This window comes from Rutidosis leptorrhynchoides, chromosome 9, assembly GCF_046630445.1.
Source record: "Rutidosis leptorrhynchoides isolate AG116_Rl617_1_P2 chromosome 9, CSIRO_AGI_Rlap_v1, whole genome shotgun sequence".
NCBI lineage: Eukaryota > Viridiplantae > Streptophyta > Magnoliopsida > Asterales > Asteraceae > Rutidosis > Rutidosis leptorrhynchoides.
In genome coordinates this window covers 159,482,696-159,498,377 of record NC_092341.1, presented here as the reverse complement: position 1 = coordinate 159,498,377, position 15,682 = coordinate 159,482,696, and the positions used below count along the sequence as shown (strand labels likewise).

General features: G+C 35.0%; 1 protein-coding gene across 3 annotated transcripts; it reads right to left on the bottom strand.

Annotated features, from left to right (window-relative positions):
• Nucleotides 1–9,479: 9,479 nt before the first annotated feature.
• LOC139866116 (DNA-(apurinic or apyrimidinic site) endonuclease 2) lies at nucleotides 9,480–15,477 on the bottom strand. 3 transcript variants are annotated; one of them, XR_011765253.1, is made up of 11 exons: nucleotides 15,061–15,477; nucleotides 14,763–14,975; nucleotides 14,587–14,672; nucleotides 14,379–14,494; nucleotides 14,205–14,285; nucleotides 12,924–13,124; nucleotides 12,428–12,585; nucleotides 11,541–12,040; nucleotides 11,267–11,339; nucleotides 10,556–10,795; nucleotides 9,480–9,966 (listed from the first exon to the last, which is right to left on the bottom strand). XR_011765253.1 is itself a non-coding variant. In XM_071854253.1 (10 exons), exons 1-10 carry the CDS (start codon nucleotides 15,278–15,280, stop codon nucleotides 10,788–10,790), a joined length of 1,656 nt encoding a protein of 551 aa, XP_071710354.1. In that variant the 5' UTR covers nucleotides 15,281–15,477; the 3' UTR covers nucleotides 10,358–10,787. The 3 variants fall into 3 exon arrangements, 1 of the variants encoding a protein (XP_071710354.1); XR_011765254.1 differs by having other exon boundaries at nucleotides 9,480–9,876; XM_071854253.1 differs by lacking the exon at nucleotides 9,480–9,966 and having other exon boundaries at nucleotides 10,358–10,795.
• Nucleotides 15,478–15,682: the final 205 nt, after the last annotated feature.

Below are 15,682 nucleotides of genomic sequence, written 5' to 3'. Positions count from 1 at the left end.
CCAAGCAAAAACATCAATTACAATAACCGAAAACTCGTCAATTGATCAATAAAGGTTTATTTTCAAAGTTCAAGTTCATCAAATGCATTTTAAGTTTCGGGAATCCAATTCACACATATGATATGCCGTTTTGAAGGTAATGAAACGTGCATTACAACTAAACACTTACAAATAACATTTCATGGCATTCAAGCATCAAAAAGTTCGTTTTAAGTCTATCAAACCCTAACCAAAATCCACAAAAATCAATATTCATGTTTTTGAAGTTTTCTTAGTCAACCTATGCATCAAAACGAAGCTAGTGATACTAGTAACACAATTAAAACATGAACTTTAACAATTTAACAACATTAACTCATCTAAAATTAAAGATTAAGCACACCCATTTTCAAGTTCATGCTAGTTACTTCAAAACAACAAATCGAGCAAATAAATCATATTTTCATGTTATACACGAGCCATAGACACTAACTAACACCATTTCAAGTCAAAACACGAATTTAGAGAAATCTGGAGTTTTTAGAAACTTTACCCCAAGCTATGAAATTAGTACCAAATCGAAGAGGATGAAGAGAGGATCACGAAAAAGTAATTTGTTTTGATGTTTGCTTCTCCAATCGGATTTAGATGATGAATTTGTGAGGATGGGTGTTTGAGTTCATGAAAGGGAAGTAGAGAGAAAAGAGGGAGAAGGTGGGAGGTGAAATGAATGGGTGGATAAGGTGGGTTGACTAGTTGACCTAGTCAACTAGTTTGCCCACTTGGCAACCTCGGTCCCTCAAGTTTCAAAGCTGGTGCGGGAATTAACCAAACGAATATTTTAAAAACGCTCGAGTAAACGAGTGATGTTATAATTAAATAACGGGAAAAATTAAGAACATTGGTCAACGGAAACTACGAATTTAAATAACGAAAGATTTTATTTAAAAAAAAGTGTTAAAAATAAATTTAACGGAAAAACGCGGGATGTTACATTACCTACACCTTAAAAGAAATTTTGTCCCGAAATTTAGTTGGAAGTAGTAGTCGTTGTTTCTTCCTCGAGATCTTGTGTTGTCGGTTCTACGAATAAGTGAAGGTACTCCCTCGGGTATTTCAACGAACTTCGACAGTCGCGATTTTACGTTGGTTCAAAGTTTGGTTTCATGATTCAAAATTTCAACCGGTTCTCCTAGGAAGGAAAGTTTGTCATCGATAGTAGGTTCGTCGAAGACGATAACATGTTCCTGTTTCGCAAGACTCTTCTTCAAGTTTGATATATGGAATGTAGGATGAACGGAGCTCAAATGAATCGGAAAATCTAAACGGTATGCATCGGGTCCAATACGCCCCAAGATTTCAAAAGGATCAAAATATCGCGGATTTAGCTTTCTACGTTTCCCGAAATGAATTACACCTCCTCAAGATGCGACTTTTAACGTTACGCGGTTTTCCACATGGAATTTGAAAAGTTTACGTCTAACAGTGGCATAGCTCCTTTGGCGACTACGGTCGTCTCGAGCCTTTCTGAGGTTAAAGAAGTTTCTTAGTTGTTCCATGAATTAGCTCGGGTTCGGTGGTTTGATTATCATTAACTTGGTTCTACAAAAGGAGAATGACGTTTCCGGTCACATAAGATTTCAAAAGGTGTGACGTTAAAACTAGAATGAAAATCATTGTAGTAAGAGAATTCGGCTAAAGGAAAATACTCTTCTCAAGTAAATTTGGAGTTGATAACACAAGCTCGTATTACGGTTTCCAAGGTTTGAATCGTACATTTGCTTTGTTCGTCGGTTTATGGTTGATGCGTGGTACTCATGTTTAAACGTGGTCCCGAGGCTTTTCGAAAAGCACTCCGAAATCTAGAAGTGAAACGAGGATTTCGATCCGAAATGAGGTACAGTTCTGTAAGGTATATTCGAACAAGTTTGTTAGGACTTGAAAATGTTTGTTAGAACAAGTTTCTGTTTCTCGAGAATTTCATGCCGCGAAAGATTTATCGGTTTCCGAAAACGTTCGTTAGGACTATTCACCCTCGTGGCGAATACTAGTATAACGTGAAGAGTCTCTCCCTCCATTGAGAATTTAGATAAAATATTTTCCTTAAACGGAAGTACGAGTGTAATACGAGAGAAATTTCCGCCTCGATGTGGGCATATCAAGCATATTGTAGTTCTTCGATGAAACCGTGCGAAGACGAGATAGTATACGCGTATAACATATGTTTGAAGTTGAAAGAATTTTCCATTCATTCGGAAGCATAAATATAGTTCGACAATAATCGAAGATGTGTCCCGGGTATGGTTGTTATCAATATTCTCGGAGTTTTCGGATATCCAAACAAGAAAAGTGAAGTCATGTACATGGCACATGGTGGTGATTAGGTTGATCGAGTCCAACCACCATCACGTGTCATTAGAACTTTGGTATGACTTACCGTAATATAACTACATTGATCAAATGACGTTATATTACGCTAACTCATACCTCCATTCCCACATCACTCCATAGAATCAAGTTCGTGTAATCGTGAAAATTTAAAATAAACAAAGTGTAATGACGTCTCTAACGTGACTCGTATTAATCAAAAGAATTTGTGCAACTCTGAAGATGCATTTCCCGAGGGAAGTGTATAAATGATTGTTCACGTCAATGTGGTTCGAGTCAGACAATAAGGTATTCAGGTATGAAAAGAGTAACGAGTCATGATAACGAGTAGCACGCAACCATAGTGATAAATGTTGATGACGATACTCACCTAGAGTAGTGATGGTAGTAACACCAAAAAGTAGATAGTAAGAAACACCAGTGGGAAACCGATAGTAAGTTGAAACGGTGGCAAATAACAATCCGGGAGACAGAGTTCCCGAACAAGTGTGACTAATGAAGTCGTCGTCATCCATACGTGTATGAATCATGAATTTACGTGTGTTACCAAAAAGTGGCGGAATACGAGTTCGTAAGATGAAAACTTGGTACCATTAAGAAGTTTTCCTAAGAATGATTCAAGTATAATGCACAAGTAGTCAAGTAAGTGCTATCTATAGCAAATGTATGTCAGAATGCAATGGTTAACTATCCGGTTGTAGTCTAGATTCACTAATGCGTCCTAACGACTCTGTCAGACACACTAATGCATATCCTAGTTCCCTACAACCAATGCTCTGATACCATCTGTAGCGACAGATGGGGTAGAAACCCACCCAGTGCCTTTCCAGCTAACTGCTTGGTGACCACTGAGTGTACCTCAGACACTGATTTTACAGCCCGCATTTCTGCCAAACTGCCAACCCTCAAATTCCAAGGGATCGTAAGGGGTAAGAGCCAATGCTTCGTCACAGGTAACACTGTGAGAACCCCCTCTACGATTAACCCACCAAAAAGCATAGTTCGTATGAGTGCCCGGCCTAACAGCCGGCGCGCGTGACTACCTTTACGGCTAAGGTTAAACCAGCTCTGATACCATCTGTAGCGACCCGGCAAAATCGTCATTGACGGCGCCGACTACTTAGGTCCCGTTGCATGGTCATAGTCCCTATATGAGACTCGTTTGACCAAAATTATGTCGCATTCATTTGAAACGTACAAGACTTGCAAAGTTTAGTTTACAAACAATTCGACAACAAGTTTAAGATTACAAAAATTGTAAAGTATAAATGAAATAACTTGCGACATAATATAAGTTGAAAATCACAGTTGCTATAAATAGCGTAAGTATGTATGCTTTAAGGTTTAATCCAAAAGTGCTATCACTAGCGTATGCATGTATGCTTGACCTCAAGCAAGTAATCAAAGTGTGCGGAAGCATGTATCAAGTAGCCGAGTATGAACCTGAGAAACATATAGAAAACTGTCAACGAAAAACGTTGGTGAAATCATAGGTGTATTTGTAAACGTTGTTTTTTTTGAACCACAAGATTTAGTATTCCCATAGTTGATTATCAAAATCGTTTGCATTCCAAAAGTATTGTTCGTGAGCACCCAATTATCAAGACTTAACGTTTCCTTCCATAGAACCCCATCACAATAGTGTTAGAACATACACTGTTTCTCGAAAATATATTTCATCCGTAGACGGTAGCGAACCGTCCGTAATGAGGGTTTGTCAAACCCGTATGGCCACACAATATAAGTTCTCGCTTACACCCTGCAAGTGTAACTAATGATAATCGAATTGAGGATTTTTATTCTAACTCGCTGTGGAATGTTTGTTTTCCTTGTACTTGTGTTCAAAGTATAAAAGTAAGTAGTACAAAATGTAACAAAGTATATGTTTCTCAGCCCACAATTTAAAAGTATAAAAAGTTGTTGAAAAGGTGGGACTATGATCTCACCTCGAGTGCACGAGTATAAATGTACTTCACAAAGTAAACGTGTGCATGAAAGTTGCTTAGCCTTGACCTAAACAAATAAGTTGTATCAATTAACCGGTTACGACACAAGGTCGGGTGAAATGTGTTCAATTAGTCCTATGGCTCGTTACGACTCGAATAGTATAGCAAGTGAATCACGTTGTCAAGTTTCATGCAAGAATCAAGTATAAAATAAGATTAGAACGATTGCATAAGTGTTTTGTTAAGTTTGACTAAAAGTCAAACTTGGTCAAAGTCAATGAAAAAGTCAATGGGGTCGGGTCGGGTCCCGAACTATTTTCATGAGCTTAGAAATCATATATGAGCATGTTGTCCAAGTTTCATGTTGATCGGGGGTGTGTAGCATAGCAAACATTATTCAAAAATCGACAAAGTTGGACAGACCACTTTGGCGCGCCGCGCGGGTATATGGCGCGCCGCGCCATTACCTGTGCAGAGAATTCTGGCAGTTTTTAAGTTTTATGCACGAACCTAACTTCAAATACCCATAAATCCTAAACCGTAAACATCCAAAACAAGTATCTTATATCGTTGGAAAGGTATTTTGACAAGGAATACAACTAACTACTTTTTACCAAGCAAAAACATCAATTACAATAATCGAAAACTCGTCAATTGATCAATAAAGGTTTATTTTCAAAGTTCAAGTTCATCAAATGCATTTTAAGTTTCGGGAATCCAATTCACACATATGATATGCCGTTTTGAAGGTAATGAAACGTGCATTACAACTAAACACTTACAAATAACATTTCATGGCATTCAAGCATCAAAAAGTTCATTTTAAGTCTATCAAACCCTAACCAAAATCCACAAAAATCAATATTCATGTTTTTGAAGTTTTCTTAGTCAACCTATGCATCAAAACGAAGCTAGTGATACTAGTAACACAATTAAAACATGAACTTTAACAATTTAACAACATTAACTCATCTAAAATTAAAGATTAAGCACACCCATTTTCAAGTTCATGCTAGTTACTTTAAAACAACAAATCGAGCAAATAAATCATATTTTCATGTTATACACGAGCCATAGACACTAACTAACACCATTTCAAGTCAAAACACGAATTTAGAGAAATCTGGAGTTTTTAGAAACTTTACCCCAAGCTATGAAATTGGTACCAAATCGAAGAGGATGAAGAGAGGATCACGAAAAAGTAATTTGTTTTGATGTTTGCTTCTCCAATCGGATTTAGATGATGAATTTGTGAGGATGGGTGTTTGAGTTCATGAAAGGGAAGTAGAGAGAAAAGAGGGAGAAGGTGGGAGGTGAAATGAATGGGTAGATAAGGTGGGTTGACTAGTTGACCTAGTCAACTAGTTTGCCCACTTGGCAACCTCGGTCCCTCAAGTTTCAAAGCGGGTGCGGGAATTAACCAAACGAATATTTTAAAAACGCTCGAGTAAACGAGTGATGTTATAATTAAATAACGGGAAAAATTAAGAACATTGGTCAACGGAAACTACGAATTTAAATAACGAAAGATTTTATTTAAAAAAAAAAGTGTTAAAAATAAATTTAACGGAAAAACGCGGGATGTTACACATCTTTCAAATCATATTGCTCCTAATACTAGGAGCATAATAACATTGTTTCAACAAAACAATAAGACCACTTGGAAGAGTAAGCTCATAGTGACCAATGGTTTCAATCGAAGCTTGATTCCCAATGCCCACTCGCAAATCCAGTGTGCCTTTCTTCATTCTATTATTTCTTCTCATTCCCTTTATATTGTTACAGGTGTGAAGGCCACAACCGGTTAACAATGATCTAGGAATCACTAGAAGAAGTATATAACTGTATATGAAATATACTTGAGATTTCTAGTCTTACCAGCATTGCCTTTTCTCAGCTCAGATTGGTAGATAGGACAACTTCCTTCTCCAATTGCCAACCTTTCCACAATGGAAATATTCGGCGTCTTTTGTTGGGATTTACTTCTTGGAAGGTGGAATATTTTTCTGGCAAATGATTTACCATATCCCTTCCACAAAGTATTCGACTTATTATTTTTCACCCTTTCATCCTACTTCTCCTAATCATCGAACAACTTCCGATAAGCATTTTGCTTAGCAGCAGGAGCTGCGCAAACAGGAGGATCGGATAAGGGTTCTAATTTTGTTCAACTTCCATTCATGCTTGAGAACAATTCTCAGGTTGTAATGCCAGTCTAGGAAGTTTGAACATTGAGTTTATCCTTCTCCAACAAAGAAGGAAGTGTGTTTTGGTTTACGTTTTGATTATTTGACATTTACAACAGATATAAGATTCAATTTAGTATTTTCAATATTGAGCTTTAATAAATTAACTACCCAAGTTTTTTTAATAATATTTATAAAAACAATTAATTTACGAAAGCCTAAGATCCACATAGAGGTTCAATAGCCACATCTGTTGATCAACTAGCAGTTACGGAGTCTATTGGTAGGTAGCGGGTACCAATTGCATTACAAGTGCAACTCTCAGATCTTTATGGGACCTAGAGATATATGTAGTCCAACAAACTACTATTATCTACTGGCATATTTGTCCCATCCTTGCCTCGAACTCAGGTCTCACCGTGAATACGATTAAGTCGTCCAATTTGGAAACAGTAGAAATTCACGCTAGTCTCACTAGATCGAAAAATCCACCTCGTGGCTATAATTCGGCCTAGTCTCACTAGATCAGAAAATTAACGAGGAGTGTTTGCAAGCTCATTGGATGGCATGACCTAAATTTGACAGGTATTTTAGAAAAAGTTTGTGTCAACGAATAATGCATGCACACAAGATTCGCTACACTATTAGTTAAAAAAACATTTTAACAAATTGTATATGTCGATATGTTTGTGAGTATAATTTGTTATTTAATTTATAGGATAAAAATAACAAATACACAAACGTGTATAATTTTAAAACAATTTTAAAAGATGTCACCCATATATATTATGTGAGTTTTAAAATCATCAATTTTAAACTCGTAAGCGTTTAACTTTTAAAATCATCAATTTTAATCTTTAAACTCATTACTTGTTTTATTTAACGTTTTCATCAAAAACATTTAGCATATACTATAATCAACAATTATATATATAAATGCGAAAAATAAAACACAATCATGCATCACACACACATAGCCTAGCCCAAAAAATCCTATGCTTGATCCCATGAGCCAACATGGGATCAAGAGGTCAAACTAAGGGTAATATCGTAGCTCCCACTTGATTCAATAACCAAGTGAAAAACTTGACAAACGCCATCGTTGTTAACTTGACCTGTTCGTCATCTTCTAAGTCAAACTTCACGTTGCATCTATATCTTCAATCTTCATCTTATTACATTTATTTAAAATTGAAAAATACAACTAATCTAATACTTTTACAATTTAGAATAAACATAAATAAATACTATGAAATTGAAAAATAAATAAAATACAACTTTGGCTTCAAAATGGTCTTTCCAATAAATTATCAACATGGCATAATATTGCTGTAATCATCATTCACAACAATCACACATAGGTCGGGGCATTAGGAGCTATGCATGCAGTCAAAATTTTAATAACTACATTATTAAAACATAAGTATGGTTTGTCCATGGTTACAATGCATGTGTATAACCATGAAATAAAACACTCAACAACTATAACAATTATTCAAGCCATAACAATTAAATCTACAATTTAAAATAGTGATAGTCTTTCAATCATATTTGTGCGTCATGAGGTTAAGTCTAGATCAACCGAGTTGACTTTAAAAACCAAAAAGGTTTTGACTTTCACCAATACACCACAAAGCTAAATCTAAAGAATAGTCACACGACAATTAAAACGGTGTAAAAGCGGCTCGGATACCACTGATGGAAAATCGTGTGTACTTTTAAATTTTATAAACGCAGCGGAACTTGAAAATAAACATATTTTCATTCATTAATAAACGTCTTTTATTAATATTAAAATAAACATCATTTATTTTATTATAAACTTTCAATTAAAATATTCACACGATTAACTATCCCAACAAGATCCAATTACACCACTAATAATTGTCAACTAATAAATTTTCAAAGAGGAGTTTAGATATACCTTTAGTGAGCGATGCAAAAGCGGTAGAAAGAACTCTCCATGTCTAGGTTGAAACATATATTCAAAGTGTATGAATATCTCTAGGGTTGATCCACACAGCACGTCAAACAACACCGATCGGATGCTAGTCCATATAACCCAAAAGTAATCAAACATTACTTGGTAAGGATGAACCAAAACATATTTTGATTCACCTTTCTTCGTTCGTGATAAAAGAATGGAAACAATTTGATCCACTTTCTTTTCTCATGATTGCTCACACTTTAAAAATCTCTTTATCTCTTGACAAACTTTTCTTTTTGATAATAATGAGGCAGACGAAAATGAGTGACAATATATCATTGCATATAGCATATTAGCATATTCTTATTATATTCTCTTTTTAACTATTGAACTTTTGAGTTTGTGACTCCCACAAAAACGAATAGCATAGCATATAGCATATTCTTTTAGAATCCAATATAGCATATTCTTATTATATTGCCGTAAAAAAACAAATCATGAAAAAACTATTTAATATATTTGTGTTTTTCGTGTGCCTCTGCAGACAAAGTGTAAAACCCCTTTTAATTTATTTTGAGATTAGTTGCCCATCAAGACAAAAAAAAAAATTCAGCCGATGAATTTTATTTTTATATTTTCGAACTATAGGTTATAATTATATATAAACAATATATAATAATGATGTCTAAATGCTAAAGTGTGTGACCCCATATGTCTGTATATAATCGGTAGTATAGATTTGTGTTATGGCGTGCACACTAAACCAACACTCACTACTCAGGACATCTGGGCCCACACACCATTTCTACTACTCTTCTTTACAGGAAGTGTTCCCACAGCAGTAACTATCTCACCTTATGAAAACACAGGCTCAAAATATACTATGCAAGGGAAAGTTAAAGAAGCTTAATTCAAAAATAAAATAAAGATTAAAATCAACTTATTACGGAGTACTTCAAATGAGAATAGTTCATCCTTCATCGGGTAACCCTTTACTCAAAAAAAAAAAAAAAAAAAAAAAAAAAAAGAATTATCAAACCAATGTGAGGGATCATTACCATCCCCCAATCCAAGCTTGTAAATCTGCTAATCAGGGATTTATCGGCCGGAACCTTGTAGGGATTAATCAGAGAGATCAATTAACTATGCAAATTTTAGAAAATCCAATTGGCCTGTTTCTAAAAAGGATTAATCCACAATTAATCGAACCTTTCCGTAATCTATGAAACACGTCTTCTAACAAAGTTCCTTAACCTTAAGATACTCCTCCAAGAACAAGATGTTTTAGGGTCCACTTCCATCTCCAAAAACCTTTTGCCATTTATTCTATGTTCATACACCAACCCATTTGACGATATATATTGACATCAGAACTCTATTTCAATGCTTCCTGATCTTTCGACCTCCACAATTACTGATGTTGGAAGAATACACATTGAGATCCAGTACACTGGTATGGATTACAATACTGATTTAATAGATTGCAACCTCACAGTATATGATAATGACTTATTTTTCAAGTCATTTACTTTTTCTTGACCTAATACAGGAGACAATGATGGTCGTTATAATGAAGACATGCACCTCATTTACATTACCAAAACTATACTAAATTCTTTTACATGTTACAACATCTCTAATTATGCTAACAGATTTTTTACAAGGTTAGATATAAAAATCCAAAACTATAGATTTTTTACAAGGTTAGATATAAAAATCCAAAACTATACTAAGTGTTACTATTAGCAAGGTTAGATATAAAAATCCAAAACTATACTAAATTCTTTTAGATGTTACATCTCTAATTATGCTAACAGATTTTTTACAAGGTTAGATATAAAAATCCAAAACTATACTAAGTGTTACTATTAGCAAGGTTAGATATAAAAATCCAAAACTATACTAAATTCTTTTAGATGTTACAACATCTCTAATTATGCTAACAGATTTTTTGCCACTTCTAAAAAACATCAAGTGGTCATCAACAAATTAAAGGTGGAATAGTTTTAACACTAGCAGTTTGGATGATAACTAAAACAACCCATCTCACTAATCCTTCTTTTCAATATTTAATTCAACATCTACTATCCCTTAACTGAAAAAGCAAAAGAAATTGAAATTATACATACCATTAACCATTTGACCATCTTTAGGTGAAAGCCAAAAGGCCGAAAATGCTTCAAAATGCTCTCCATATACTCCAATTTACAGTATCATATGCTTTATGTATGTCAATTTATAAAGCATGCCTACCTTAACCTGTATTCCAACCCTTAGTAAGTTCTTGAGCAACATTGTCAGTAATCTAGCTTACAAAAATAACAGCATATTGGTTTTCATCAACCTCGTCATCCAAAAAGCTTATGATTCTGTTTGCCAATATATTAATCATGACTTTAATATTTAATAAAATATTATATATTATACTATACTATACTATCGAGCAAATAAAGAAACTACTTTCTATACCAACATTGAGATAAATAGTGACAACTTTTATGATAAGAATGACTGACAAACGAGAACCAACAACAATTATTTCATATACGAGGATGATTCATCAGAAACATAAACAACAAAAGTATGGCCAAATCCAAGTAAAATTTTTGACTGGTTTGGCCAAGACCTCCAGTTAGTCGAAATGTCGAATGCTGTTTCCAATTATCGACTTCTATTTCACAAATTCCCAACTCTGGGGAGAGTATTGATAAAAATTAATACACTAAATAGCATGAGACAAAAGGATGAAATGAAAATAGGTTACCAACAGTGTGTGTTGCGATCTATACACTGCATAATAATACATTTACAACACATGACTGGACTACAACATCAATTACCCTGTTTGCGCTTAGATCCTGAATCAGCCCACTTAAAGTAACCACAATTTGCTTCAGGATTTGATGCCGGACCCTAAACAATCCAAAATATAAGACAAAAGCAACATCAAAATAAGAATACTTGCAGTTCAAGTACGTGATAGCTACCTACAACATCTTATATAATGAGTTTCAGTTTTGAGACAGGTAATCTTATATATGAAGTAATACTTCTTAACATCAATTGTATCAGTACAATCCAAAAAGTGGTACATATGATTGTAAAGCAACATACCTCTGCACGTGCACAAACATAAAAACGGCGACCAAAAGTAGGTCCCGCTTTCTTCACAACCCGGGAAACACATTGTTCACCATGGCCCTTGCAAACAGGAATACTATTCTGCATAAATTGTTGAATTCTTTGCCACTCTAATAGAGCACTCTTACTCTTATCAGTTTGTGAAGAAGTATCTGGTTCACATTGAACCTGATCAGGTTCGCTTGTATTGAACTCAGAATCTTTTAAAATAACCGTCTCACATCTCTCAAAAGAAATATCAGTGCTGATGCTCTTAACATCTTTATTTGCGGTTGAGCTACTGAAAAAGGATTTAAGTGACAGCTGTGACGATTGACCCTTCTTTGACTTTTTCTTCCTTTCACAAGAGTCATGAAGTGGACTTTTGACACTCGGCTCACAACTTTGTACACTGATTTCCTCATCGAGAGATGTAACAGATTGTTCATGAGCTTTAACTTCCTCTAATGATTTCCTTTTTGATAACATTGACACTACAATATGCATTCGCGTATTTAATTGTCTGTGTGTCAAGGTTGCAAAAACCGCTACTCGGGGAGTACTCGGTGGGACTTTTTAAGGAGTACTCGGATACTCTGGGAGTACTCGGATGTTGACCAAGTATGATTTTTAACGAGTTTTGACCCATTTTCCAAATAATCCCGAGTTTTGGCCAATTATCCGGCTAATCCCGAGTTTATACCGAGTTTGGCCACGTTTTGACCGATTTTGACTGGGTTTGACCGAGTATGACTGAGTACTTTCCGAGCTCCTGGGTTGCAAAAACCGATTACTCGCCGAATAATTTCGAGTTCTGTAACATTACTGTGTGTGTTATCTATATGCAATTTTCAATTAGAGAGTAGGATTGTTTTTAATACCAAGAGTTTGCTGACATCCTCGAACCTGAGGACAGTATCTAGTGGATAAAGACGGCGTATTATGCAGTGGAACATCAGGGATCTCTGTTAAACTGATAAAAACAGGAGCATGATCTGAACCTTCCAACTTGATGCTTTTTTCTCCTTTCCATCGGTAGCTGCAGTATAGAGAACATGTAAACACTCATGCCTATACGGCTATACTAAAAGGGTGATGATATATCCACCACCATTTATGATAAATTCACCAAAAATATGAATTAATTAGTTGTATTGTACAACTTATTAATTCATATAATAAATATGGTGGATTTATCAAAAATGATGAAGGATATATCACCACCTATACTGAAATACATATTATTTACAGGCATACCGATGGTGCTGATATATGTGTACAAAAAAATCACATGCATAGACCATAACAAACTGGAATTGTGTTGATATGTGTTTTTAACAAATGATATAGAATGTATCACATATACAAAAACCTTACCTTGTTGTGGCCCCAGGTTTGCATCGTTTGAATTGTGTTAGGATGTCACACTCATTAACATGACACGAAAAAAAGTTGTGGCCTTCAAGATCTTTATTTTCATGTAAGCATGAACCAGCACTTAGAATATGGTCAATCCTTGACCCAAAGTTGAATATCTCGCCACCTGTGTTCGTTGACCAGCAAGTATAGGCTTCTGTTCTACAGAACATTAGAAATGGTAAGAATTTAGGTATGTTGGAACACATTCCCTTCACAACTCACAGATGACAAACGGAAGACAAAAATATTGGTAAAGAAAAAGAATAAACTCCACAATTTATTCATATCAGGGAAGGCAATATAAGTAGCCTTGGAAAAACTACCAACTAAATACACCTTCATCATTCATTTGGCCCACAAAAGAACTACCTACCTAAATAGTCGGTGCACACTAACGTACATACGACAAAAGATTGAGTCTAACTAAAACACAAATTCTAACAACTCAAAAATAATTAAACATAATAAAAAACATAGTGATCAAAAATCAAACTTATAATATAAACAGATTATACTAACAAGATAAGAAACTCAAGAAAGAAATAGAAGTGTCAATTTCAACCCAGTTACTTATATATCAGTAACTTTGGGTTGTCTTCGGGTCAAACAAAACAGCATAGCTATAAGGGAATGGGTTAAAATTGCAGTCTATATTTAATGCATACAACCTCCGACCAAATTTGTAATATGTAACAAACTTTTTTGCCAAAAGTCAAAGTTGATCAATAACCGACTAGTCCCCAACTTGACCGGCTAGTCCCTGCAAAGTCCGACCAATAAGTCCTCGCCTAGCGACTTTTACAACCTTGAATCTGATTTTGACAAACTAAATCCGATTTTGACAAACTAAATTCAATATTGATCCACTGACTGGGTAAATGTTATCGGTCTACTTTTAAAAAGGGATTAGCCGTTGATTAATCGAGATTTTTACAACCATGACTAACACATTATATACTTCAGCAAACTAGAAGATGCACAAAGAGAGAATGCGGGTCAAACTAACCTAACCAGACTTGCTGATCAACCCACATCAAAAAGAAGAAAAAATAACATACTTCAATCTGAACCCATTCTTATCAGTAACCCAACCCACTCATGTTGCGACCTACATAGATTATCCATACTAAATGTGATATGCTGCATACAGGGTATGAAAAGAATGATGAGAACCAAAATCAACCAAACGCAAAAACAAACTTTTTTTATTTGTATATCAAGTTTAGAGCTGTCTTGCACCTTTGAGGATGTTTTGCTCTGAAGACATCAAAGAACAAGCCACCATTTTCCACTAGTAAAGATCTAAACCAGCTTCTGAACCTAATATTATATTTATATATTAAATAAAAATACTAATTATCACCGGGTAAGATTGTTAACCAAAGACTCCATTAAGACTAGTTAGAAGCTCACTCGTTATTCTCAAAATCCGGCCCTGCATCACACCTATCTATAGAAGAAGGAGCTATGTTTAAATCACCTGCAACAATTATCCTCCTTCCTTTAAGCATTAAACCCTCCCATCGTTTCTAAAACAAATTTTGAGAAATCAATCAAATGTTAAACCATATGCATTGCATTCTCTCATAAAAAAAATCTAAACTTGAAAACCTTCAGCTACCTGCAGTATTTTGTAAAACGAGAGCTTGAATTGAATCCGATCAACATCATCACACGCGGCTCGAGGCCCATAAATGTTGAAAAGAACTGTAACAATACAATTTGCTGAGTAACCTCATTTTTTGTGAAATACTCAACCTCAAAAGATATATTTTTAATTTCATTGATGCTACTCACCAAAATGGGAATGATCAGTTATAATACAACGACCCTCACTGTCGATTTTAAGAAGCTCTTGTCTATCAAAACCCTCGAGTCCTTCCGCCATTTCAGTAATCGAAATGTCTCTATAATTATGTAATAGACCAGTAAAACCTTCCTCTGCATCAACTGGCAGTGCAGCTTCATTGGTTGAAAAAGAAGACTTTACTTTGCAAAATGTAGCAACACCTATAATCAAATTAAGCATTGTCAGTTGCAATATTATGAAGTTAAGATTCATTGGGGCATTTTATCGAACAGTTGGTGTGCAAACCTGAATAACCAGTGCGGCCTTTTAAAAGAGAACGTGAGCAAGAGAAAAAGGACTCGTACCCATCAGCTGAAACGACGTCGGCTCGGAGTTCTTGCCTTGACAATTTGGTTTCCTGAAGGCAGATGATGTCAGAATCGAGAGAATCGAGAAAATTACGGAGTGAACCGTATTGGGATATACGAGGTCTTAGACCGTTTACGTTATACGTTGCAATCTTCATTTTATTGGTTCATATTCATATTCATGTAAATGTAAAGATCATAACTTTATTTCAGATTCAGATGGAAGGTGAAGTTTGTATTGTACTAGACCCAAACCGCCATTGTTATCGGTGATTTAAGTTAAATTTGGAATGGAAGGGTTTCTATGCTTAGTAAAATTATCAAAAACAATATCAAATTATCAAAATTTGTGACAAGTGCTATGTCACTGCTAGTACAATCGAGTTGGACAATAGCTTTATCACATTAGTCGTCATCTAAATCATTGTCATGTAACATGTAATATTAATCTGAACTCATTCGTTAACTCTTTTCTGTTTTAATTAATTAACTTTAACTATTAACTAAAAAAGTGGTGGGATCATCATCTTCCATTGATCTCGCACACTATTTTTTTTTTA

Coding starts and splice junctions, on each gene's coding strand:
- LOC139866116 (XM_071854253.1), bottom strand. CDS start 15,280: ATGAAGATTGCAACGTATAACGTAAACGGTCTAAGACCTCGTATATCC. Junction 14,495..14,586: donor CGTTTTACAAAATACTGCAG/GTAGCTGAAGGT, acceptor AATTTGTTTTAG/AAACGATGGGAGGGTTTAAT. Junction 13,125..14,204: donor AGAGCAAAACATCCTCAAAG/GTGCAAGACAGC, acceptor AATGTTCTGTAG/AACAGAAGCCTATACTTGCT.